The sequence below is a fragment of the Hipposideros armiger genome, unplaced genomic scaffold (assembly GCF_001890085.2).
Source record: "Hipposideros armiger isolate ML-2016 unplaced genomic scaffold, ASM189008v1 scaffold_228, whole genome shotgun sequence".
In the NCBI taxonomy this organism is placed as follows: domain Eukaryota; kingdom Metazoa; phylum Chordata; class Mammalia; order Chiroptera; family Hipposideridae; genus Hipposideros; species Hipposideros armiger.
In genome coordinates, this window is record NW_017731578.1 from 1,526,656 (window position 1) to 1,553,192 (window position 26,537).

The 26,537-nt window shown below is 57.4% G+C and overlaps 1 protein-coding gene across 1 annotated transcript in view; it reads left to right on the forward strand.

Annotated features, from left to right (window-relative positions):
* ANO1 (anoctamin 1) overlaps positions 1-26,537 on the forward strand; it is a 72,413-nt gene that overhangs the window by 32,487 nt on the left and 13,389 nt on the right. The window contains exons 12-22 of the mRNA XM_019654661.1: positions 1,844-2,004; positions 10,425-10,507; positions 12,498-12,509; positions 13,083-13,154; positions 15,323-15,400; positions 16,390-16,464; positions 19,829-20,030; positions 20,176-20,287; positions 21,338-21,395; positions 23,330-23,430; positions 24,097-24,242. Of these exons, the coding sequence (XP_019510206.1) occupies positions 1,844-2,004; positions 10,425-10,507; positions 12,498-12,509; positions 13,083-13,154; positions 15,323-15,400; positions 16,390-16,464; positions 19,829-20,030; positions 20,176-20,287; positions 21,338-21,395; positions 23,330-23,430; positions 24,097-24,242 (1,100 nt within the window). The remainder of the gene's footprint in view (positions 1-1,843; positions 2,005-10,424; positions 10,508-12,497; positions 12,510-13,082; positions 13,155-15,322; positions 15,401-16,389; positions 16,465-19,828; positions 20,031-20,175; positions 20,288-21,337; positions 21,396-23,329; positions 23,431-24,096; positions 24,243-26,537) is intronic.

The following is a 26,537-nucleotide window of genomic DNA, read 5'->3' on the forward strand; positions in this document are numbered from 1 at the left end:
TCTTTCCGTCTCCTGTGCCCGACGCAGTGCCTGGCATGTATGGCGTGTGTGCAGTTTTTTTAATAAACGTGTGGTGAGTCACGGAAAGGAGAGCATTGAGCCAGAAGGCCCACTGAGCTGGGCGGAGGAAGACCCCTCAGCGCCCTTCAGCAGATGTTTAAACACCGGCGGCCGGGGCCCAAGCATGATTCTGTGCATACGTTCGGGTGCATCAGAAATTAAAAACAAAGAAACCCCAAAAGGCACCCCTGCCTTCAGCCTGCTCGCAGATAACCGCCGCACCCCTGGGAGTGAGCACTCCTGCCGCATCTGTTTATAGGTCAGCATCTTGTCCAAGTTACTGGGGAGAAGGGCAGGGCAGGGCTGGAAGGGCCTTCTTCTGGCCCCTCCCCTCATGTTCCAGAAGGAGAAAGTAAGTCTGAGGTGACCAGACCTGGGCAGTGGCACAGGCAGGCACAGCTGAGCGAGGCCCCAACCCAGGGGTCCCAGCAGGGAGCCCTCCTGTGGCCTCTGGGCAGCCCATGAGCCGTGCAGGGCACCGGCTTTGCAGTTACAGAGACCAGGGCTCACCCCCACGCGGCTGTGTGGCCCCGAGCAAGTCACTTCCCCTCTCCGGGCTCCTTTTCACGTCTGTGAAGACAGGCTTGTGATAGTCCCCAAAGCTGGCCTGGGCCCGGAGGACACCCTGTGCAGGCTCCTGCTTGTACAGCTGATGGCCTTTGAAGAGTGGTGTTTTTCCGCGTTAGTAGGAGAGAGCTCGCATGCTGGGGGGCAAGGTGGAGGAGGAAGGCCGCTGGGGTTCGTGCAGCTCCCCTCCCCCGTCTGAGCATAGTGGATGAGCTTTGTGTCTGCTCAGCAGGACAAAAGCCTACCCTGAGCAGAGCCCACCGGCCCGGCCAGACACCCCTTGTTTCCTGAGCAAGCCCCGCATGGTGGCTCTCACCCACTCCAGGCAGCGTGTGGGCGTGTCACCTCCCCACAACGTCCCCATGAGGACTGAGTGAGACCTGCATGGCGTGTGGCGGGTTCTCAGGAAGGGTGCGGTCTTTTTGTGGTTTTACCCTATTCTTTCAGTTTTGGGGGACTTATCGTGTAAAGACCTGGATAGCATCCAATGTTAGCACAAGCCTTGACAGGACCCAGTTATAGAGGGGAGCTGGCGGGGGACCCTCGACTTCTCCTAAAGGTAGCTCCTGCACAAGCTATGGGTGCCGCCCATCAAGGTCACCCCCAGAGCTGACCACACATGTTCCCCTTCCCGGTCACACAGTAAGTCTGGGCGGGACTCCACAGAACCCAAAAGTTGTAAGCTACAGAAGTTACAGCCCCGTGCAGAATGAAAACATGGGACTCTTATTAAAAAGTCATTAAAGAGGGCCAGCCGAGTGGCTCAGTTGGTTAAGAGCTCGCTCAAGAGTTTGAGCTCTGAGCAACAGCAGTTCGAGTCCAGCCCGAGCTGAGCAGCCGCTGAGCTGCCAACAGGTAGCAGGATGGCTCAGCTAAAAAAAAAAAAAAAAAGTCATTAAGAATTCTAAGGTGGGGACAGCCAAGCATGAAACCAAGTGCAGGCCCTTCTGGGTGTGGGACCTTGTGTGACAGACAGCACGTGTCGCATGTCTGAAGCAGGCTCTGGATGGAGGGGAGGGACATGGCACTGGCAGCTGGTTAGCGTGCCTTCCCAGGGTCCACTATGGCAGAACCAAGAGGCCCTCACCAACCCCCAGCTCAGGTCCAGCACCGTCCCCCACTCCACGGTGGCTCCCAGGAGGCATCCAGTCCACGTGGGCCGGCGCAGCCCCTGTACGTCCCGGCCCGGCACTCTCGGTGGCCCCCTCTCTTCCAGCATGGAGATGTGTGACCAGAGACACAATATCACCATGTGTCCGCTGTGTGACAAGACGTGCAGCTACTGGAAGATGAGCTCGGCGTGCGCCACGGCCCGGGCCAGCCACCTCTTCGACAACCCCGCCACTGTCTTCTTCTCCGTGTTCATGGCCCTCTGGGGTAAGCAAAGTGCCCGCGTCGCTGGGCTTTTGGGGCACGGGCGATTTGGGGCAGGTCCCCAATTTCCTTCTTTTGGGGAGTATCCACAGGCCACAGGTGCAGGAATGAACACAGAGGGAAGGAGGTGAGAATAAGCTCCCGCTTGGTCTGCGGGTTCCCAGGCTCTGTGCGGTGTCGCAGCTGCAGACGAGCTATTCTGGCCCAGCCAGAAGCCCCTGTGGAAGCCTGGGGGGGTGCTTTGCTCTTAGCACAGGACCTCTTTCCTGGGACCAGGGTCTGTCGGCCCAGGAAGGCAGCTGCTTCCCAGCAGGGAGGGCCTGACCTGGGCCAGCCCTGGGGCACCGCTCTCATGAGATCCTTGCGGCATCCCTGTAGGCTCCACGTGCCCATTTAACAGGTAAGGAAGCCCAGGCCCTGAGAGTTGATGTGGGTTGCCCGGGGTCACTGAGCTCCTGAGTGGGCAAGGCGAGGATGGAACTGCCATGGCCAGGAACCGAGCCTTCATCTCCCTGAGCCCGTGCTCCCTCCGATGCCCACCCTGCCTCTCTGGACCCTGTGTGCATGTGAACCACTCCCCCACACACACACCCGTCCACCGCCCTCACCTCCTCGTCCGCAGCCTGCCTGGCCGCCTTCAAGACCCCAGCACTGATCAGCTCGCTCCGTCTCCCCCACCCCCGTCCCCATCTGGGCCCAAGAAGCTCCCGCTGAGGCCTCCTGGTAGCTCTGCCTGAGCTGGGAAGGCTCACCTGGCCTGCCCACCCCCATGGTGGAGCTCAGCTGCACCGACTACCGGCTTAACGGTCTGATCTGATTTCATAACTCAGCTGGGTTGGCTGTGTGCCAGGGTGGTGCCAGCTCCTGGGCCGGACTCAAGTTCAGTTCCCAGCTCTGTCACCTACCAGCTGTGGAACCTCAAGCAAGTTGCTTCTAGTCTCTGGGCCCCAGGCTTCCCACCTGTAGAATGGAGATAGCAGTAGCACCACCTCAGGGGGTTGTGGGAACCTCAGATGAGTCTCTGCTTATGACGTTCTCTCCGTGCCTGGTGCCGATTGTCACATCATGCTAGCTAGTACATTGATTCAGTGAGCACCTGCTTTTTTTTGTTTTTTTCTCAATTTTAAATTAGTTTCAGGTGTACAAAACAGTGCAATAGTTACACTTTTTACCACTCACCAAGTGACAACCCGCCTCCCCCAATCCACCGCCCCACTTCCCCAGAGCACCTGAATTTTGAGCATGTGAAAACAGCCTGGACCCCAGGAAACTGGAGCTCCAACCTAACCTCTCACCTGTGCTTGGGACCCTCTGTGAATCACATCACGTCATCTCCTCCAGGAAAGAACACTAGCTTCAGGGAGCTGGGCCCTACTATGTGCCACGCACTGTTCTAAGTGTCTGACGTGTGGTGGTTCATTCATTCCGCCAATGGCTCTAGGACGTAAATACCTCCATTGTTACATTTGGCAGGCGAACAAAGAGGCTACTTTCCCAAGCTGACGCCACTAATAAGAGGCAGAGGCAAGATGGGAACCCAGCATGTGGGCTCCCACTCCCCAATACGCTCCCCCTGGGCCCCACTTCCTAATGGGCTCTGGCTGACACCCACGCTGAACACCTGCCTGGCTTATTCCTGATGGGAGGACCTCACATTTATTCTCACCTGGAATAGCTTCCTCGTCTGTCCCCAGATACTCCTCCCTTCCCCCCCCAGAACCTGCACTGAGGGCTGACCGTGTGTCCCACCCTGGGCTAAGAGCTCTGCACAGCTATCTCAGTGACCCTACAACAGTCCACAACAGAGTGAGGCTCTGTCATATTCTCTGATGAGAACGCTGAAGCACAGAGAGGTTAAGTTACTTGCCCAAGATCACACAGCTAACAGATTCCTAACAGACATGACAGAGCTGTGCCATGGTCATACTTCTCCATCCAGACATCCTCCAAGCTCTGTTCTGTGCCCTCCTGGGGGAACAGAGATTTACCTAGAGCAGGTAGTAAGAGACACACAGGCAGTCATGCTGCTCGGCTAGCCGGGACCTTAGGGATTTGATTAAATTTCTTAAATCCAGTGCGTCCAGGTCCATGAAGCCAATTTTTTCACTTCACACGTCTTTACTGAGCACCTACTATGGGCAAAGCAATGCCACTTCACACCTTCAAAGGTGTTGGCCAACCCTTCCCACCAGCCCCATCCTTGGGACTGAAACAGGTGGGTTCCGTCCCCGAGACGGAGACGGAGGGAAAGAGGCAAGTCTGGACTCTGCTGTTTGCCCCACGCCTCCGCCAGCTCCAGTTCCATCAAGGGAGATGACAAATGTGCCTGTCAGAGTCAAGTGCAGGTTCAGGCTACGTGCTCCCCACATGGGGGAGAAAAATAACACAAAAGCCAAGCCACTCCTATGAAGCACTTACTTAAGAAAAGGGAACTTTGATTATAAATCAAAGAGAGAAGCAACAGGAAAGAGCTTGCTGGGCTGAGGGGTGTGTTGACTCGACTCCGCCCCCTGCGAACGGAGAGGGGGTGTGGCGGTCCCTCTATCCCTGGCTGTTTCACACTTGCTGTCAAGGGTAATTAGCAGAGATCTCCCCGTTGTGGGGTTTTTTAATCCCTTACTCAATTATTCGTTCATTACCCTCTAAGGGATCATCCTCCCACTGGTGTTTCTTCTCCCACTGGGTCCTTTCTTCTCTCCAACTGTTACCATTTCTGCTCCAACAATGACAGAGAGCAGCCAGACTGTGTCACCCCGAGAGGAATCGCCTCCTGCTGCTGTTTTAACCTTGCTTCTACTCTCCCGTGGGGTCCGGCTTCTCCAGGGGCTGACACTGGCCCTCAGCTCACTGCTACCTGGGATTTATGATATTTCAACGCCTCAAATCAGATGTCACATGCAGCAGCTTGGAGCCCCGTTTAGCCATTCTCCAGGATCAATTTTCTAAAATTACGGCATAATAATGGGGTTTTAACTGCTTGTCAGTTTTGTGCAGAACAAAAGAGGTTATCCGATTTGTGCCTGGCCTGCAGGAAGCTGGAGAAAGAGGGTCCCAGCTTTAATGAAATGGCAGAGGTGCAATTGACAGCCCTTCCCCGGGGGCAGGTCACCCAGCTGTCACCCTGAGCCAGGTGGGGGTGTAGGGAGAGTTCCACTGTGATTCTCCGCTGGAATGAAAAGGCCAGTGGTAGGTTCGTGAGCTTACACGTGTTCAGAGGATAAATAAGTAGATGACTCAGTGAGAAAATGAAGGGCTGGAGGCTTTTGTGCCTGAACCCCGTGTTCACGGTGTGCTGACAGGCAGGATCCAATCCTGTGGCTCCCAAGGAGATGTGTCTCTGATCTCCACTATGAGAAAATGGGGTGTGTGTTGAGCAATCATTTGACAGTGCTGGGAGCCAGTGCTCATGAAACTGGTTTGTACTCTCAGGGGGTCACATGTTGATGGAGTCTGAGTGGGTGAGCCCTGCCTGCCCCCAGGGCCCGCCGGCTCAGGAGGGGGTGGCAGAGGTCTGGGAGACAGGGCCCCAGCCCCTAGGAGCTTGGACCTCACCGGGGAACCGGGGCTGTTCTGTGGGCAGCTGCAGAAACGCCCAGCATCCGCCAAGCCTTGCCTCTGTGGCCTCTGCGACTACAACGTCGGGTCTGAGAGTCCGTGGTGATCCAGCTGGCACAAAAGACAGCTGGAAGGCTGAAGCAAGGGCACCTCATGAAGTATGGAAGCGTTTCAGGGAAGGGGGTATCAGGAAGGGGATTCAGCAGCCAGCAGAGGAGGCATCCAGAATTAGGGAGACTGGAGTGAGGCCTAGGCATGAAGACAGTTGGACAGATCAAGACAGGGCCCGAGGGGGTGAGGTGGGTGCGGCTGGGGAGAGAGGACGGGGTAGAGGGGAGTGCAGGGAGGATGGACCCCCAGCTAATCTGATGGGTAGAGATGGATGGAAGGAAAGAAGGACAGCCGGTGGATAGATCAGTGCTTCTAGACACCTCGTGTAGAGAAGGGCGACCTGCACAGCTTGTTGAAAACGCAGAGTCCATGGAGCCCAGGAATCTGTATATTAACAAGCTCCTGGGGGATCCCAGGCCCACACTCTAAGAAACCCCGGAGGAAAATGGACTGATTGCCCCACCCCCACAGATAACCGCGGGCCGTTTTCTCTGGTTCCGGGACACGGCAGGTGAACACACAGGGCCTCTTTCCTTATTGTTCTGCGGTTTGATTTCTTTTATTCAGGTGAAATTCGCTCACGTAAACTAACCATTGTAAGTGCACAGCTCAGCGGCGTTTAGTCCATTTGCCGTGTTGTGCAGCCATCGCCACCATCCAGTCCCAGAATATCTTCACCCCAGTGGGAACCCAGACCCAATGAGCAAGCAGCCCCATCCTCCCTGCCCACTCCCCGCCCCTGGCAGCCACCAGTCTGCTTCCTGTCTCTATGGAATTCCCTGTAAATATTCCAGATGTTTCATGTAAATGGCCTTATCCAATAGGAGGCCTTTTGTTCTATGACCAGCATCGTAAGGAGACAAAGTGGTGACCCTGCCAGGTGGGCCAGCTCCTAAGCACACTGCTCTGTGGCCCTGCCCTGGGCTGCTGGGGACTGACCCATGGAGTCCCCCGGTCGGCACTGTTCCCAAGCCCACTGTGCATACGTGGGGACGCAGTCTGGCAGAGGCGGGTGGTCACCTGCCTGCGCTCACACGAGAACTTGACCCGGGGCGCATCCAGAGACCTCCATTCACTTGCCACCTCTGGGCTCCTGCACGAGAATGTGTTTGTCTAGCATTGTGTCATTAAGCAAATGTTTGAGGACAGAAGGACAATGGCTCAGCCGCCTGCTTCTGTCCTGGGCTGGCCTCCCTTCCCCTCTGGGTTTTTGTGCTGTGCTGTGCTGTCCGCTGGGCTCTGGATTTTGGGGGTGGCGGGGATAGGCTTGTCCCTCGGGCCCCTTCGTATGGCTGTTGAGGTCAAGGCCATTTCTCCATTTCTTTGTGCTGCTGACCGAGAAAGGCACACAGCTTGTCCTCGTGTGGGTGGGAAGCCACCACCCCTGACCCCGGCTGCTCTTCACATCCTAGGTCCAGGTTTCTGCCGTCTACTAACCAGTCACTTGACTCCTCCGTTTACCCACCTGTAAAGGGGGTGTGTTATCCTCGCGCTGAGGGCTTGAGGGTAGGATGTAGAGATTGGGTGTGCAAAGGCACCACACCCAGCGCTTGGTGTCAGCTAGACATTGCATAACATTTGTGTGATGTAGTTGGCATGTCGACAAGAACCATTATTGGGAACCTGACAGGGAAGGGTTGGAAACCCCGTAGGCCCCACTGCTGTCCTCATGGTCGGTGTAAGCGGGCGGGCTATGGGCGCACAGTTGCAAAGGATGGACACTCGGGCTTCTCCCAGCCTTTGTCCAGCCCATTCGAAGGTAGTTGTTCACAGTGCCCGGCTCTGAGCTGAGACCGGGGACCGCCCCTGGGGACCGCCCCTGGGGACTGCGTGGGCCTTCATGTCTCCCCTCCTCTCCCCCCACCCCACCCCCGCCACGGCTCCACCATTTTGCTCCAAAGCAGACATGGTAAATTTAGTGCCACAGAGTCGGGGCAGTAGGGCCCAGTGGGGTCTATGGCCAGGTGGGGAAGGTGAGCCTGAACTTTGACAAGGGAATGGTCACTTCTCAGTTCCAGTCTTGTGGCGCCCACGCTTCCTATTTTTAAAGGAGAGGCAGCAAGTTCATAATTTTATAGCAAATATCTATTTCTTAAACATCACCAAGCCAAACAAGCTTTGCCTAGGTACTGTCTCCACTCCTCGCTACAAGGGTCCAGTCTTGGTCCTAGCTAGCCCACAAATACCTCTGGAAGAGGGCCCGTGTGTCTATCTCAAGACATTTAACAGTACAAAAGAATGCCTGAGTTCAAATACCAGCTGCCTAGTTGTGTGACCTTGGGCAAATTACTTAACCTCTCTGTGCCTTCACTATTCTCATCCATAAAATGGCAATACAAGTTTTGCTCCCAGTAATCAGACTACTTATTATGAATGCAATTATTATTCCCTTAAAGAATTTCAAATATCCGTGCAGTGGGTCAGTCAAAGTACAGTGATTAAGTATGGACTCTGGGGTCAAATAGAATTAGGTTCAAATCTCACTCAGGCTGTTAGCCTGCAGCTGACCTTGGAGATAGCATTTCACCCTCTGAGCCTCTGTGGCCGTTTGTAAATTTATGAATGGAAATGATTTGTATTGCCCGGCATTGCAAGGATTCGGTTAACTGATGTGAGTGAATCCCTAGCACAGAGAGAGAGCCATGGTGAGTCCTCATTGAAAGGTAACTGTCGTTATCACACTGCAGGCTGGTGAGTGGAGGGAGGGTGAGGTCTAGGAGGTGGGGCTGGGGAGGCCGAAACAGGGAAGGTGAACAGGCCAGCTCTGCAGGTGAGTGTGGAGCCAGCCCTGCAGGTGAGTGTGGAGCCAGCCCTGCAGGGCAGTCCTCAGTCCAAAATAGAGCTCGTTTCTGGCCCGAGGCTGAAAAGAGGCACTGCCATGGCAGGCACAGGAGGGCAAAGAGAGACAGCCATCGAAACATGAAGGGGCAATGCGCCTTCCAGAACGCGTGGAGGTGTGATTCGGCCCCGACTGCTTCCACTGCAGTGGCCAAAGGACATGTTAGAAGAGGTGGAAGGAAATAGCCTCTCTTGTTCCTTCTTGGGAGGTGGTGCAGGCTGCGACCTCCGCAGAGCAAGTGCATGGCTCCTCCTGGAACCCTTGCCACAGTGGTTTTGCTCAGTACGTCGTTGTATCACAGGGGACTACATTTCCCAGGCTCCCTTGCTCTCCCATTGCCTGGTAGGTTCAGCCAACGGGAAGCCCTGATGGGAGATCAGAAGGTGGGAGAAAGGGAGAGGCTGAGTATCTCTCCCCAAAGCCCCGGCTTCCTGGAACGTCTCTGGCAGAGCTTTGTCCTCTCCGTGGCTCAGACGCCCTCCGTGGTCCTAGCTGCTTCTGGGCAGCTCCAATTTCTGGTTCTGGTAACACCACCCTCCGTTGTCCCACCACCCCTAAATTGGAGCTGTTTCCTGGTATCGCTAATCTCTGGGTGACCGCTTGTCTTCTCAACTCTTCCATTGCCTGTGTGGCCAGTTCCCAGGACTAAACTACGTCAGTTTGAGAGACCTAGAAAGGTCCCTGTTTCCTGGCTGGGCCTGGCTGGTAGTGTGGCTAATACTTAGAATGCACCCATCCATTCTGCGCAAATACATGTTCTTGCCTCCCCTTAATGGGGAGGGGCTTGTTCTGTGTTGACTAAAAGCCTCCAGATCAGGAGATGGGTCAGAGTCAGACCCACCGCTTGCTGACTCTCAGCTTGCATGCTTTCCTGATGAGGAAGCACATTGGTGAATTTGCACTAAAGTTCCACGTCTCATTTTATTTCCGCCTTCATGCCACCCCTTCCCCCACAAGCCATTTAATTCCTCCACGTCTCAGCTTCCTTCTCTGTAAAAGGGAGACAGAATAGCACCCCCCTCGCGTGGTTACCGTGAGGTTGGCATAAGATTAATACTGTCTGTGACAGCGCTTTGAACAGTGCCTGGCACGTGACAGCTCAGAAATCCTGAGCTCTGACTAACTCTGTGACCACGCTTACGTTACTTACACCCTCAGCCTCTGCTGAGTCTTCTTTGTGGGGAGAAACATTCATGGCAAATGATGCAGCCAGTTGCATCTCCATTGGCAAGTTGTTCGCTCAAAAAAGCTGTTCACTCATTCAGTGGGCATGCAAGTGCCTGCCTGTGCCGGGCGCTGGTCTGTGTGCCGGGGACCCACCCCTGGCCCCCACACACCAGAGGGGCCCCTGGACGTGGGACAGGGATCGTAATGGCAGGCAGTGTGGACACCGTGAGCAGAAGAGGTCCTACGAGGAGTTGGTTTCTTTCTGATACTGAGGAGGATTTTCAGAGGCTTCCTGGAGGAGGCAGCCTTTGAACTATGTTTAGTCTGTTGGGAATACGAAGCAGGAGGTAGCAGCGAAGGGTGTAGCTCAGCAGGCAGACCTCCTGCGTGGGCTCGAAGCTTGAGTGAGTGGCGTTGGCCCGCAGGGACTCTGCCTGTGAGCTGTGGTTCCCAGGACAGATGGAGAAAGACGGTTAAGAGTACAGGCTCTGGGACCAGCCTGCCTGGCCCCTCAGTGGCTGGCTGCGACTTGATTTCTCTGTGCCTCAGTTTCTTCATCTGTAAAATAGGAGAGTGATTGGCTCTGCCTCACAGGCAGATGGGAGGGCTGCGCGGGTCAATCCATGTGAAGTCCAGCATAGCATTGCCCTCACTCACCAAATGGTGCAGAAGAGGAGCCTCTGTCTGTGTCATCAGTGATTTGGGGACTTCTCAGCCCCTGACCTTCCGGCTGTCCCCTCCCTGCCTGCAGCCGCCACCTTCATGGAGCATTGGAAGCGGAAACAGATGCGTCTCAATTACCGCTGGGACCTCACAGGCTTCGAGGAGGAGGAGGTGAGTGGCTTTGGCACCACACCCCCCAGCCCCCTGTCATGTCCCTCTGTCCCCCCCCCGCCCTGTCCCATTACCTCCTGGGGACTCACATGGAAGCCCAAGCTCATGGTGCCCAGGCCAGGCTGCCCCCCGCCTGCTCCCTGGTGTTGGAGTCGCCTGCGGTTGCCAGAGCGACCGTTGGACGGCTGCTAGAATGTTTCTGATCTTGGGGCTCACATAGACGCACCACCCACCGGCATGGCCAGGGACACTCACCAAGGCTCGCCACGCTGACCTCATCGCGGCTGGGGGAGGCCGGGCGGGTCTGGGAGGGGATCGCAGTCCGCAGAGGCAGCCATGCGCCTTTGCCCCGGGTGCCAAGGCCGCACTCCTCAGAGCCAGCCGTCGGGCGTGGCTGAGAAGGGGGTGCACAGTCTTTCCTAAGAAGGAAACCAGATGCTGGCCGGGCGGCTTCGTGTCCCCTAGAGAGGGGCGTTCAGGATGGAATGGGCACCCGGAGTGGCGGGGAACCCTCTCCCCGGGGTTCCTCAGGGGAAGCCTTGCCGCTGCCCGACCCCAGCTGGGCAGCTCCAGCCGGAATTCCCCATGGGAGGAGCAGGGATGAAAAGGAAAACCGGGGCCCACAACCGGCCGCCAGCAGAGCAGAGCTGTAAGGTGTGGCCACGCTGACCGCGACTGAATTTCACAAAACGCCGCGCTCGTTTTTTTAAAAGGGAAAGCTCCCCAGCATTGGCACCGCAATGTGGAAACGCCATCCATCCTTTCTGAACGTTCCTAGTGTCTGGATTGTAACCTTCCCCACTCAACATGCTCCCTCCTGAGGCTCAGTCTGTCGGTCACTCTTGAGCCAAATGTGCAGTTCAGTTAGAGAAGCCGGTGTGCGGGCTCTGCGGACAGGACTGTCGGTGGACAAGAGACCAGGGGCTGCTGGGAGAGGCACGGCAGCCTCGTGGGGATGACTCGCCCTCCGCAGCCAGGCCGCCTGGCTTCCACCCTGACTCGGCACTGCCCGTACGGTGTGACCGGGACCAGTTGCTTAACATCTCGGTGCCTCCGTGTCCTCATTGCTTATGGAGATTGCAGAATAGCCCTCACTCGATAGGGCTTGAGGGCGTCTCAGTGGGTTAGTCGATAGAAAACGCTTAGAGCAGGGAGGGCCCAGCACCAGGATGTGCCCTGTGCCCTGTCACCCGGCCAGCCGCCTCTGGGCTCAACCCTCCACAGCGGGTCTCATTGTCCCGTTTCGTACATGGTGGCACCGGGACAGATGCAGCCTGTCCACCAACGTGTGGCTCTTTAGGGGAAGGACGGCTACCTGGGCATGTTCCTTCCTTGTTACTGTTTCAGTTAGGAAGATTGTAATACAACAAAGAGCAGACGCTGTCTTATTCTAGAAGGAGTCTTAGAATGTCCTTTTCATGGTGTCCCTGGAGTGGGGGAAGTTGGGGGGCGGAGGGCCAGTTTCATTTGTTGAACCCCTTGGGGATCCATCTCATGATCTCTTCACTCTGAGGCCCAGCGCTCGATTTTGGGGTGGTGATCGGAGCCATCTTGCATGGGCCCAGGGGGCCGGAATGAGTTCCCTAAGGTGAGCCTCCCCGCCATGGCTGGCCAGGGCCTCTTTTGGGGAGTTCATCATGTGAGGCGAAGCCCAGGTGCTGGCACTGGGAGCAGGAGGAGCCTGTATCTGGGGGCCACTGCACCCGTGTGCCCCTTAGCTGAGTCTGGGACAGTTCAGTCCAGCACTCCCTTGGGAATTTCCAAAGACACGAGAACTGCAAAAGCACCCGCACCCCCAGTCGTCCTAAAGCAGCCGTGGCCGCCAGCGGATCTCGGATTCCCTGAGTTTTTCTGTCCGCTCGACCTTTTACCTTCATCCTGGTTCTTGAGAAAATGACCTTGAGGGGATGTGTCCTGTTTCTTTAAAAACAAAAACAACACAAGTAATGAAATCTTTTTGTTTTGTTTTCACGTTTCTGGTTCCCTGAAGGAGGCTGTCAAGGTTTGGAATTTTTTGTCACTCCTCTCTCTTGCCGTCGCCTCTCCCTGGGAGAGGGACCTTCTTGTGCACCCGATCCGCCTGTTTCCACCTTGCAGCTCCCTGCAGCTCTGCCACCGCGGGTGGGGGTCTCCGCTTCCTTCCCCGCCCCCAAGCCTCTCTTTAACCCCCTTCTTCTGTTCCAGTGCCCTTCGCTGACCTGCTCTGGGCTCCCCCGAGGCCTGGCGCCTCTGGTGTGCCCGCGCTTGCTGACACTTACTGCCATCTCTTCTGCCCCCCACAGCTCCTGATAGAACGTTTTTGGGGCCAGTTCATGGCTGGGTGTTCACAGTGAGAAAGCCGGCCGCAGGGCACAGCCAGGTTCTGTGACCCGCCCAGTGGGTGGGGGTTCCCAACAAGGGGGAGAATCCTAGACGGACCGTGTATAGGGAGCCCTAAATTGGAAATGGTATAAACAGCCAGCTAGGAACTGGCCTCAAAGGGTGCCCAGGACGAATGAATGGACTGAACTTGCCATGGTGAGGGTCTCAAACTCACAGCTAACAGGTCTCCGTGCCCGCTCGGTTCCCTTCACAGGACCATCCCAGAGCTGAATATGAAGCCAGAGTCTTGGAGAAGTCACTTAAGAAAGAATCCAAGAACAAAGAGGTATGGTGGCCACTGCTGGTGGCTTTCCCAGCAGTAAGACATTGTGTATTCATCAGCAGTGTAGACCGTGGGTCAGCAAACCCTGTATGTCCAGCAGTGTAGACCAGGGGCCAGCCCCCAGACAAGGGCCAGATAATAAATATTTAGACTCTGCAGGCCTGTCACAACTACTCGATTCTGCCATGGTAGCTTGAAAGCAGCCATAGACAACAGGTTAAAAAAAAAAAAAAAAGGCCTGGCTGGTGTTACAATAAAACTTAATTTATAAAAATAAGCAAGGGGCCAGATTTGGCCATAGGCTGTAGTTTGTCCCGCCTGCTATAGATCTACCTTCTTGACGTATCCTGAGGGTGATCTCACACTTCAGCCAACATTTCAACATCAAGAACCAGGTAGCTTTGCAGCTCTTTCACAGTACTCTTGACATCCATTGTGTCTGCGCCTCTGTGTTCTGTGCTGAAGGATGAAAGGGAAGGGTTTGCCCAACCGGGGTCCCTGAGCAAACAGCCAATTCCTTGTTTCACCCACAGACAATAAGAGGGAGAGAGAGAAGTGTTATTTTTGTGATGGTCTCGAGGCCATCATCTTTTTATAATCAATGCCTTTCTTTCTCCTCAAACCTCTCATTCGAATTGGTGGTCTTACATAGGCAGCCTGAGTTCTCACAAACCTCCAGAGGTGCTTGGCTGTTTTTTAATAGCTTTTTACACATGACCTGGGACAAGCACAGAGCCCCCGGGCCCTTGTCGGCGCCTAACTGCGGCTGGGGACGTTTGCATCAGTTCTTGAAGGGAGGGGGGACAGTGGGAGGCTGCTTGTCTGGGCTCCAGGGTTTGCTGTCCCCTTGGCACACTCAGCCTCTGGGCCGATCAGGACAAACGCCCGGGTTTATCGTTCCTTGCCATGTGTCATGTGGATGAAGTTTGCTGGCTCAAAGTGGCGGGGGTCGCAATTGCCAACATCGCATCTAGGGGGTGAAGTGGGCGCACCAAAAGCCCCCTCTCGGGTCCCAGTTCCCATAACACAGCAAAAATGCAGCTTCGTCCTGCTGCAGCCAGCAAGGGGTTGCACTTCCCCAAACACCTTCTTAGAGTCTGAGCAGGACTCAAGGATGCAAAGAAAATAACCACCAAAGCATGAGCGGTTCCCCACCCCCCCTCAGGAGGGTGTCTTTTCTCAATTTAACAAACCGGACGGTCCAGACGGTCCGCCCGTCCCAGTGCAAGGTGCGTTCTGAGCAGTCACCCGTGGCCTCGAACGGCTCCGTTACCTGCTCTGTGCCTTGTTTCCCCTCCTAAAGGGACAGGCCTGGATGCCAATGGCTCTGAAGCCCCGTAGGCCTCCCCTGTGGGCCACTAAGACCCATGCTCAGTGCCACAGCCTCCGCCCCAAGCCTGTGTCATGACGACGGCCCCAGGACAGTCGACGCGTGGCTGTACGGTGGCACCTCTTAGCCTGAGCGTGGATGGGTCCTTCATTCCTTCCTAAGGGACTAAAAGGGCTTTGTTGCACACGTCACGTCCATTTAAGTCAAGGGAGCTCACCATGCCCCAGCAGTGAGTCTGGGTAGCTGTGCCAGCAGTGCCTCTCAGACTTGCAGGCACTCCGTCTCCTGGCTTTGACCCAAGGTCTTTATCACATGAGAGCAACAAGGTACGGGGGTCGGTTTTGCAAGTTGTGATGCAGACTCAGGCCCTGTATGGCGGGCCAACCCTTTATTTTCTCCTCCATTTCATTGGCTCCCAGCGGCTACTTTATAGTTTTCATTTTTCCCCCAGCTATGGCACCAAATTCATTTAAAAAAAAAATCCACCCCTTAATTGGTATGTTAACTTACGATCCTGGGTGTGGCTTCCTTTATGTTGGCCTGGACTCCAGGTCTGCGTAAACGGACCATCTAAATGACAGTGGCGGCTGGCTGGTGAGCCGGGCTCCTGCGCCGCAGTCTCGGCCTCAGAACCTTGTCTGCCGCTTCCATTACCTGTGTGGCAGCCTTTCTGTTAGCACATGGGTCTCTGCCATCGCTCGCTGGTGTCAAACGCCCAGAGCCTGGATCGGCCTTGGCAGCAAGCACGCAAGGGGTCAGCGGTGGCCTGGGCCCCACGGTCTGCCGGCACCTCCTCACGCCTCACCCCACGGTGCTCTCTTGTTCCCTCCCCCGCCCTCAGAAGCACCGGAATATTCCAGAGGAGTCAACAAACAAATGGAAGCAGAGGGTTAAGACAGCCATGGCGGGGGTGAAATTGGTACTTTTCTATTTCGGGGGCAATGCGAATCTTGACTGTTTGCAGATGACCGAAGTCCATTATTTTTTTTTTTTGCTCAACAAACTGTTGTGTTTTTTGTTTGGTTTTTTTTTTTTTAACATCACCTCCATGTTTCTTTGCCTTCTTGCCACACCCAACGAGCTGTGACGTGTGTTGAGATGTCACTGCATGGCTATGGTGGGTTCGTGGGTTGGGGGTGGGGGGAGGTCTCTGCTTTATTTGGAGCTTGTGAAATGTGCTTGTCACCACTGCCTGCCAGCAGTTCTTAGTATTCTTGTTAACATGCATGCCACCCGCACCCGGAACAAGTGGCCTCCAGTGTCATGTTGTCAGCAGCATTCGTTGACCCAATCCATGCCTTGTCCCATTTAAAAATTCACCCTGATGCTTGAAACATCCTAGGTTAGTGACAAGCTTCTACTTAAGGTTCCTTGGGACCAAGACAGCCTTCAGGCCGTGTGTCACCAAGGTCCACCGTTGCTATGCGGTAAACAGCGTTTGAACTTGTCGTGCTAGCTGCTTGTTTAAACTTGCCCTGCAAAGGAAAAATAACTATTATGGTCTGGGTGGCGAAGGACAAAACCACCTTAGAATGTCTAGTCTTGGAAGTAAGACTTTCAGCCAAAGCAATGGATTCTATATACAGGCTTCTTCCCGACGTGGGTTTAATAGTCTCATTTAGAAAAGCGTTTGGCACTCTTATGCCCCATACATGGAGGAATCACATGTTTAAATGACTGTTATCTCTATCCTTATGTGACATCATTTCCTAGGTAACGAGACCCTAGATGATTCTTTGAATGCTAGATGTTGACATTCGCTCATCACCTGCAGGTTTTTTTAAGGTGTTTCCGAGTATTTCTGTTGTCCAGGTTCACATGCATACACCATGCACACACACGGCACACACACTCTTCTCCCCACCGTGATGGTTCCCACAGCTAACCCAGCATTGTTTCATGTTGTAGACGGACAAGGTGAAGCTGACCTGGAGAGACCGGTTCCCAGCCTACTTGACCAATTTGGTCTCCATTGTGTTCATGGTAAGTTCCGGAAGGCTGAGGTGGGAGGACAGCCAGGAACCCACAGGGAGCGATGCGGTGCCCTCCTGGACCGGCGTCAGCTGTCCCCATGGCGGGTGCATTCATGTTGAGGGGGGGAGATTCCACCACTGCCCCTAAAATGGGAAGGGGCCAGGGTTCCTCAGCGATCCCCAGGGGGGCTTCATGAGCCCGGGTCTGTGAGATGCGTTCAGGGGAGCCCTGATAACATAGCTTTCATTCTGAGAGTGACAAATTGAAGGAACTAGTCATTCAAACCCAGAATTTCACAGATACTGTTTAAGACAAAACTGAGGAGTTTTTTAAAGAAAACCACTGCATTTGTATAGACAAGACAAAAGTCAGATGGCGCCACTGGAGTGCCCAGGGGTCTGTGACCCCGGGCTGGTCAGCATTGCTTATTGGGATGAGTCAGCCACTGCCTCAGCATTTAGGGGATGTTAATCCCAAGTGAGCCTCCTGCCCGGAAGGCCTTGGCCCTGACTAGCTGTGCCTTTGTCCTTCCCCAAGAGGTCAGGGTCACCTGTGGTCACTGTACAAATGACCATCCCCGTGTCCAGCCCTGGAGCTTTAAGTTAGAGTCTTGTACAGTGCCCACCCCCCTCCCTGTGGCCTGGTCCCCAGAGGCCCCGGGTGGGCTACTATGGACCGAGGGCTCAGCGTGAGCCCAGCCAACCTGGGCATCTCAGTCGCACAACCTACCTGTCCCAAGACCGTCCCCTCCTGCTGATGAGGAAACTGAGGCCCGAAGGTCTGGCCCCCCTCCCCGGCCACCAGCCAGCAGGCGGTAGGGCCAGATGCCAGCCGGGCCGTCTGCCCCGAGAGCCCACTGTTCTGTATGAACTTGGAGAACAGAGCCAAGGACCTGTCTTGGTACTCCAGGTTGGAGGGGGGCCAGGGCCCCCTTAGCGGAGGAATTAGAAGCAGAGTGAGGACTCAGTTTCCCCTCACACTCTCACAGTAACAGGGACCTCAGCTCATGTAAAGGAACCTGTGGTGGGGACCCCATGACGGTGGAGCCACTCAGGGTGGTTGGGAGGACTCTTGTGCCATCTGGGCAACGCTAGGGTGCAGTGGGCCCAGCCTCGTTTTGAGGGCCCTGGAGAACACGCCACAAACGCACATGAGTGACGTGTCCCTCTGGCCAGGCGCCGGGCTTGGTGCTGGAGGATAACCTGAAGATGACGTGGTCCCTGCCTAGAGCCTCCCCGGGGCTCACCCAGCAGGGGAGCTGGTGCAGAAAACACGAGACTCAGGCACCAAGGTCCAGCCCCTCCTGGCAGAGAAGCAGCAGTGTCCTTGCAGAAGGACCAGTGCGGGGAGGGGGGTGTGGGACGGGCGGGAGGTGGAGAGGCTGGCCGGGCCCTTCTCCTGCACCACAGCAGGGAGCTGGGACAAGCCCTGGGGTTAGACGTCCCTTCCTTGGGTGGTCTCCCGTGGAGCTTTAAGTTCCTTGTGTGATGAGAAGCGGGGAGGTGGGCAGCGTTGGGCTGGCCGGCAGCTCCACGATGCCGGGGGGCTTCTCTGCCCCTCACCCGTCCTGCCTCTGTGTTACTTCTCGGCCACAATATGGCTGCTCGTCCAACATCAGCTCCGCCTTCCAGGCAGGAGGAAGGGGAAGGGCCAAGGGGAGGAGGTGATGCCGGTGCCGGCAGCACCTCTTTGAAGGTCCTTTCCAGAAGACCTGCCCACAACCTCTGCTTCTCATCTGGTCAGCCTGTTTCACGTGGCCACCCCTAGCGGCAGGGAGCCTGGGGAATGGACACCCCGCAGCTCCCAGCCAAGGCGGGGTCGTCGGGAGGGAAAGTGCTGGCCGTCGATGGACGGGTGACCCCATCACAGATGAATCAGGCAGTTTTGTCCCGCGCTCAAGAATTCCATGCAGTGAACAAATTGTGGCTGAGCACCTACGGTGTGCCCCGATGCTCCGGGTCCTAGAGCCCAGAGTGAACGCCCCAGCCCTGGTGGCCCTGTCCTTGCAGAGGGGGATCACACCCAGAAAGGGACGCTGCTTGTAGGGCTTGCATATCATGGGGAGGTGCCAGCCCTTTGGCTGGGAAAGGGGGGGCACCTTGCTGAGTCACCCTGCAGGCCCAGCCACCCCATTTGCACCCCCCACGTGGGCACCAGGGCTGTCTCCAAGGCCCGGGCGGTGCCTTCTCCCTGGAGGGCCCTCTTGACAGGGGTCAGGGATTTTCCGAGGAAAGCCCTCATTCCCAGAGCTGGCTGGGAGTGGCACCCACACCTCACAGTGGGGCTGCCCCTTCATCGGGGTGTGGCGTGGCCCTGGACATTTTTCTTGGGCAGGGTGTGGTCACCCTTTAGTCACCGGCAGATGTGTGCAGAAGGGGAGTCACTGGCCCAAAGTTCAGAATAAGAGCTCTCCTAGGAGTCTTCTTATGGCCGCGGTCTCCCTCTGGGATGAGCCAACTGCAGCCTTTCAAGCTGCAAAGACGCAGCACAGCCCCCATGCCTCTCCAGGACTCTCCTGGGAGCTGCCCGTAGGGACTGTCCTAGCAGGAGCCGGACCTGCCCTCCGCACCTTTAATGGGACACATGGGTCAGCCGGTGGACGGCCTGGAGCCGCTGCCTCCGTCCTCAGTGTGTCCTCAGGGTTGTGATTGACCGGCGCCCTCACCCCTCAGGCAGGACAGGGTGAGGCAGGGGCTTCCTGGTTGAGTTAGGGGCTTTGAGGAAAAGGAAAAGGAAGCCAGGCAGACAGCTGCACATGGAACAAACTTGTCAACACAGCCAGCTCCCACCCGTCTCTCAGGCAACCGCCAGCCCGAGTGCTATGGAATGTTCCAGTCCAGCAGTGGGTTTGGCAGGATGAGGGACTCGCTCTCCAGGACGAGCCAGAAGGGTGTTGGTGGCTCCGGGAGGCTGGGAGAAGGGTCCCAATCGGAGTGTCCCAGCCAGGCCTGCAGCACTGCCCGCCGGGTTCGGGCTGCCCCACACCCCACCCGTCTCCATTAAACAGCACTCCACCCCAGCACGTCACTGCTTCTGCCCAAAGTCACCAAGTTGTGGGGAGAAGCTCCCACCCAGTGGTCAGCCTGCTGTCCCACAAGCCAGGGCTCGTAAATCCCAGCCCGTGCGCTGGGCGACCTGGTCTGTTCCCTGACCTCTCTGAACTTCAGTCTCCTCTCTATAAAACAGAAACCAGTCCTTTGTCATCTGTCTGTGACGTTGATACCATAAAGCCCCTGGCATATGGTGGGTGGCAAGAAATGTCCCTCTCTGTTTTAAAGCTGAACAGCTACGGGGTGAGGGGCGAGCTGGGCTAGGGGGGTGCCCGATGAGACCCCGGGTGGCCCAGCTAAGGTGTGCCCCCCTCCCTCTGCAGGTCGCGGTGACCTTCGCCATCGTCCTTGGCGTCATCATCTACAGAATCTCCACGGCTGCCGCCTTAGCCATGAACTCCTCCCCCTCTGTGAGGTCCAACATCCGGGTCACGGTCACGGCCACCGCGGTCATTATCAACCTGGTGGTCATCATCCTTCTGGATGAGGTGTACGGCTGCATCGCCAGGTGGCTCACCAAGATTGGTGAGTGCCCGAATCCCAGGGCCGCCGTGGCCCCGGGCCGAGCCTGCGTCGCCTGGCCACTTGCCTCCTCTGAGCCCCTTTCCCATGAGAGCCGAGCGGAGTGGTCAGCCTGGAGGCTCAGCAACGTGCGTCTCGCTCCTTCCAGAGGTCCCAAAGACCGAGAAGAGCTTCGAGGAGAGACTGATCTTCAAGGCTTTCCTGCTCAAGTTCGTCAATTCCTACACCCCCATCTTTTACGTGGCTTTCTTCAAAGGCCGGTAGGGACTTCTTCAGCTACTGACACTCGCTGCCTTTCTTACCCCCACGTGCTCCTCCCAGTCCAGTGGAAGGCTCCCCTCCTGTCACCTGCAGGTGGGAGGCACCTGGGCCCAGGGCAGAGCAGTCAGTGTGGCACCTGCTGGGTGCGAGGCAGCGGGGGCTCTGGGCAGCGGGGACACAGGGCAGTAGGAACCCCAGGCAGCAGAGACCCCAGCCAGCAGGGACCCCGGGCTGCAGGGATCTCGGGAAGCAGGGATCGTGGGCAGCAGGACCCCAGATAGCAAGGACCCCAGACAGCGAGCTCCAGGTGCACGCACAGCGGGTTGACAGGACTCAAATGGGCGAGTGCCACAGAAGGTCAGCTTGGTGTTCCAGGCTGGTGGTCAGGTGAACCCCATGCCTGGACCCTCTGGAGCCGTCATGGGCTTAGAGGGGCCTGTGGCCCATCCACCAAGACTCCCGCGACCCTTCCTGCTGGGGCTGACACGTCTGACCCCAGAACCCCGCCGAAGACGCTTTCCTCAGCATCACATGATTTATAAGTCCCATGCCTGCCCTCCCACCCCAGGGACCCAGGGTCCAGCCAAGGGGTCCAGGCCCCCTGAGAGTATCTGTGACAATACAGCAGGCCCTCAGAGGGCTCCCTGCCCCGCACATCCCACAGGAGGCTGCGAGATGGCCTCAGGGACCACCATCACCCCAGTGTTCACGGTCCCGGGGGTTCCTGGGCCCTGCGGTGATGGTGGCAGCGGGTGGCACGGTCCGTGTTCACACAGCTTGGCCTTAGTCCCCTCCTGGGCTGGCTGCCTCCATCTGCCCCTCAGCCCCTTGGTTTCCTGGTGAAGTTGCCCCCATGTGGATTTGGGAATCGCATGAACACTCTACCAACAGGAAACCCTGCGGTCGTTCTTTAGCCGATGGAGCAGGCAGGGAGGAAGCCCATAAACACACTAGAGACACCGAATCTGGGAATCACAGCTCAGCTCCGGCCCCACCCGGGGCCTCCCTGGGCCGGTCTCTGCTCCCTAACGCCCCCCAAACCATTGCAGGTTCGTCGGACGCCCGGGCGACTATGTGTACATTTTCCGCTCATTCCGCATGGAGGAGGTAACAGCATGAGGTGTTTGCTGCAGCCCCGGGCCCCACTCTCCCTGCTTTGTCCCACAGCAGACGATTCCGTGTCAGGCGACAGCTTTCCTCCTTTTCCTGGGAACCCCCTTCTCTCCTCCGGCACTGTGGTGGGCTTTGAGCTTAGTGTGTCCAAACAGGATTACCCTTAAGTCTCTTCAGAGTCCGTGGAATGAAGACGTTACACCAATTTTGTTTTTCTTTTCTTGTAAGGCTTTGAATGTTTTTCTCTTTGGTTCAGATGAATTAATGAGGGAAAAAGGGAACTCAGCTACTTTTTTTTTTTTTTTTTTACTTTACTATTGAAATGCCCTCTTCTCTCTCCACACACAGTGCTGGGGACCTTTGGCGTCTGCCCAGCGCTTAGGCCAGCGCAGGCCTGTTTAGTCACCAGCTGAGTCCTGGCCCTCAGACCACGCCGGGGCTTCAGGGCTAGTCAGTGGTTCCGGCCTCAGGGAAACCAGCTGGCATTTCCAACTCCCAGAATAATTCATCTTACCGGAAAATAAGGGGCTGGATCTTCCTGATAAAGACCCTGCAAAGCAGGGCAGAGAGGACCAGGGTGGGCGTCGGGCAGGGGACCTGGCTGCCTTGGGCACAGCCTACAGGTCTGACCACCTGCGTGCTGGCCTCTCAACATCCCAGGACGTGGGCATCATTCACAGTAACGCGTGTTTGCAAAGAGCCCAGACAAGACGCTCCCGTTATGACACGCCCCTCACATAGATGGCACCCCGTCAAACTCTAATGTGTGGAGACGTTGGGGACGTGCCTTTGTAAGACAGAATAAAGCAAAGGACATCATCTTTTTTTTTTAATGAAATGACGGCTCTCCCAGATACATGTTTTGGTAACAGGATAAAGTGTTGCTAGGGACTCATAGAGGAGTCAGCTGTGCCCAGGGCGGTCACCCAGCATCCCTTGAGTTCTCTTCACAGACAAGTTAAGCTTCTAACCCATCATGTACCTGCCGGGCTCCCAGCCTAAGGCAGCACAGCCCGCTGAGGACGGGCATTAGGCCTCAGAGGGGTGGCCGGCTGCCTGCCCTGTGGCTTCCCCGCCACACGGGCCCAGACGGCTGTGGGCTTGCAGGGCCTGTGAACAGGCAGCCGGTGACAAGCACCGGACACTGACCCTGGGGAGCAGGAACACGAGATCCAACCCACCGCTGCCCCCTCCCTGGCAGTGTGCCCCCCTCTCCAGCCTGGCTCCAGCCCGGCAGCCTGCAGGCCAGGTGCGTTAGCTTCCTGGGGCGGCTGAAAGAAAATACCACAGCCGGGTGACTCAGAACAACAGAAGTTCATTCTCTCACGGTCTGGAGGCCAGGCGTCCCAACCAAGGTGTCAGCAGGGCTGTGCTTCCTTAGAAGTTTCCAGGAAGGGCTCCTCCAGGCCTTTCCCCCAGCTTCTGGTGGCCGCTGGCAATCCTGGGCACTCCCCTGCACGTGGACACATCACTCCAATCTCTGCCTCTGTCTTCACACGGCCCCTCCTCTGTGTGTCTATGTTTCTCTTCTTCTAAGGACACCCGTCACTGGGTCACAGCCCACTCTCCTCCAGTGTGACCTCATCTTAACTTGGTCACATCTGCAGAGACCCTATTTCCAAATGAGACAACAGTCTGAGGTTCTGGGGTTGGGATGCGGACCTCTTTGTGAAGAATGCAGTCCAACCTACCCCACGAGGACTGGGCTTCCCTCCCTTGGGGCTGTGGTCCTTTCTGCCTGTGCCCATCCCCGCTCTGTACCCCAGTGCACCCCTCCCCCCAGGCTTCCTGATGGAGCTGTCCATCAGCCCGGCGGGGCGGGGCTCACGTGCCCGCTCTCTGCCCGCAGTGTGCTCCCGGGGGCTGCCTGATGGAGCTGTCCGTCAGCCCGGCGGGGCGGGGCTCACGTGCCTGCTCTCTGCCCGCAGTGTGCTCCCGGGGGCTGCCTGATGGAGCTGTGCATCCAGCTCAGTATCATCATGCTGGGCAAGCAGCTCATCCAGAACAACCTGTTCGAGATTGGCATCCCGTGAGTACCTCCGGGCGCATGCGCAGGGGGGCCCGGCCCTCGGGGGTTACTGGAGTGACAGGTGATGTGGAGCCTGGGCCACGACCAGGGCGTCAGACACAGGGAGGTGTCGAGGACGGGTCAGGAGCTACCCCACGGTGGACGGGGAGCGCGAGGAGGCCAGTGACTCTGCCCCCAGACAGGCTGAGGATGCGAGGAACCAAAAGGCGCATGCTCGTGCGCCCGCTCACGCAGTTGGCAGGTGGAGGCTGTGCCTCCTTACCTGGGGCCCTTCGGGAATCGTGTCCCGTTCCATCCCCAAGGCTGCAGAGGTGCGGTCGGGGACATTTCTGCAGCTTTCCGTGATCCACTTCCTCGCCCCGCTCCCCACCGTGTCCACTTGGGCACAGGCAGACCCCCGACACCTTCAGGGTCTCCCCATGTTTTGTGGTGGCCCATCGCCCTCTGTGCACTCGTTTCTTTATATCACAAACAAAGCTAGGACACCTGACCCCTGTCTCAGGGGAAAGGACAAAGGGAATTATGGACAGAAGTCCCGGCAAACACGGGCTCGGCGTGAAGCGGAGGGCTCCAAGGAGTAGAAACGCAAGTTGCGGTGCAGGCCCTGGGCCCCCGGAACCCACCCTCCCAGCAGCCTGACAGGTGACGCTGCTGTGTGTCTTTCAGGAAAATGAAGAAGTTCATCCGCTACCTGAAACTGAAGCGCCAGAGCCTCTCCGACCACGACGAGCATGTGAAGAGGAAGCAGCGGTACGAGGCCGACTTCACGCTGGAGCCGTTTGCGGGCCTCACACCCGAGTACATGGAGATGAGTGAGCGCAGGGCCGTGGGGGGCGGGACACACATGACCACCGGCCGCCCTCGGCTCGCTGGGCCCCTGACACACAGCAGGCCCACACCGCACACCTAGGGACGGAGCCTTGTCACCTGCAGTCATGTCACTGGATGGGAGGATGCCCAGAGGTGGCACGTAACGCTCAGGTCGGGGAGAGATGGGACAAGACCAGGTGTGGCCAGCATGACAGCCACCTGGAGCGCCCTGACCCCATCTTCCCCTCCCCACCCGCCTCCCTCTGCTCTGGCCACACTGGCCTCCCCTCTGTCACCCGGACACAGGCTTGCTGCTGGCGCTCGCACTAGCTGTGCTCTGCCCGGAACGCTCACCCCCTAACACCTGCGTGCGTCCCCGCTCCCTTCTCCAGGGTCCTGCTCAATGTCCCTAGCACAGGAGTCTTCCTGACCACAGTGTTGGAAAGGGGCCGCTCCTCCCAGGCACAGTGCGAAGCTCTGCTCTCCCGCTTCCTGCTGCCCGTCGCCCTCCCGTCCATCACCCCCTCATCTGGCCCGCCTCAGTCCTTTTCCTGCTGTCTGTCCCAGTAGAAGCCAAAGTCCATGAAAGCAGGACATTTTTATCTCTCCCTTCACGGCCGTCTCCCCTGCACCTAGAACAGGCCCAGGCACACAGTGGGGCTCAGAGTGCTTGTTGAATGACCGGATGAGCGAGGGAGACCAGGAGGACTCATGCAGGGGGGTCCCAGAGTGTAGCGCGCCCTGGCCACCATGGAGAGCGTATTTAAAATGCCGGTTCCCTGGCTCATCCCTGATTTATGCAGGGTGAGACCTGGGACTCTGCATTTTTTAACAGTTCCCTGGGCAAACGCAGCCACGCGCTGCTCTGCCCTGATGCAGGGGTGAGGGGCAGGGCGACGTTGGGTTGGGAGGTGTCTGTTTAATGGCACCGCGAGCCTTCCCTGCCCTCCCGTTGGCCCAGCCAGTCCACAGAAGTCACTCCCAGCTTCCGGGGTGATTGTGCAAGGAGCACCTGCCTTTGACTCAGACGGGAAAGAATCTGAGACTCAAAAAAGGAAACGGTGTTGTGTTTGGATGACATTCTCCGTTTTCTCCTGGAGTAAAATCCAAGCTGAACCAGAGGCAGGTGGGCTCTGGGAGGAGGGCCTCTCCTGCCCGCCAGCCGTGGGAGGGTGGACATGAAGAGCGGCGCCCCGCGATGGGCTAAGAGACCAGAGGTCATTGCCCAGACTCCCATTTCTGTGATGGCCAGAGGTCACGTCCTGTGTTCCTTTCGGGTCAGATGGAATAGATCCCAGGACAGGCCCCTCCTGCCCACCCAGGAGCGGCCCACCTGTGCCCCACACCGCACCCCACCACCCAGGGTGCACTCTGAGCCCACTGGCTTTCACCCCGCCGCACCCACCGGCCTCAGGTGCGGAAAGAACAGGCCCAGCCAGGAATGTCCCACCCCCGCCCCATGGAGGTTCCAGCCTCCCTCCTGGGCCCTCATCGTAAGGGGGGAGGGGACCCCACAGCCTTGGCTGCAGCAGCCCCCAGCCCACATGCAGAGCCTGCACGCCAAGCTTATCCGAGGGCCCCCAGCACCCCCAGAGCCTTCCAACGAGACCAGCGTCCACAGAAGCACTCCAGGCCCCAGAGGCCATGGGGAGCCCCCTGCCCACCATGCTAACAATGGCCACACTGAGCTGGCCGGGCACGGGGTGACATTCTGTCTCTTCCTTGTTTACCACCTGGCACGGGCGCCTTGGCCAGGTCCTGCTGTGCAGTTCCTGCACCAGCTGCCGCCTGTGGTTCTGCTCAGCAGCATTTTTCTGACCTTCCCGGGAGCCGACTGGCTGGCCGGCCATGCTGGCTGCGGTGGTCCAGGCAGAGAAGCCCCAGGGCTGGCCGGCTGAGGATGAGGATGAGGAGCGAGAGGGAGGGCCGCGCGGCGGGGCTGAGGTTGTGCTCAGTGACCCCCGAGGCCCAAAGGAAGGGGACGCAGTGGTGGTGGCAGGCCCCCCAGGTCCGGGGCCATCTAGCTGATGGGAGCATTGGGGCCCTTCCCAGCTGGGACGTGGATGACGAGGCTGGGCCTTCGTGCTCACAGGGGCCTTTTCCCCACTGTCGGGGATTTTTAAAGACGAGACATATAAGTGAGTACGCGCCCGTTGTTCAAGGGCCAGCACTGAGGTTCAGAGAAAAGTTTGGAGCCCTCCCCCTGCCCCTTCCTGGCCCGGGTCACCCCACACATGCAGGGAGCACATGGGCGGCAGGGCCCCAGCCAGACCCGGAGCCATTCAGCTCACAGGGCT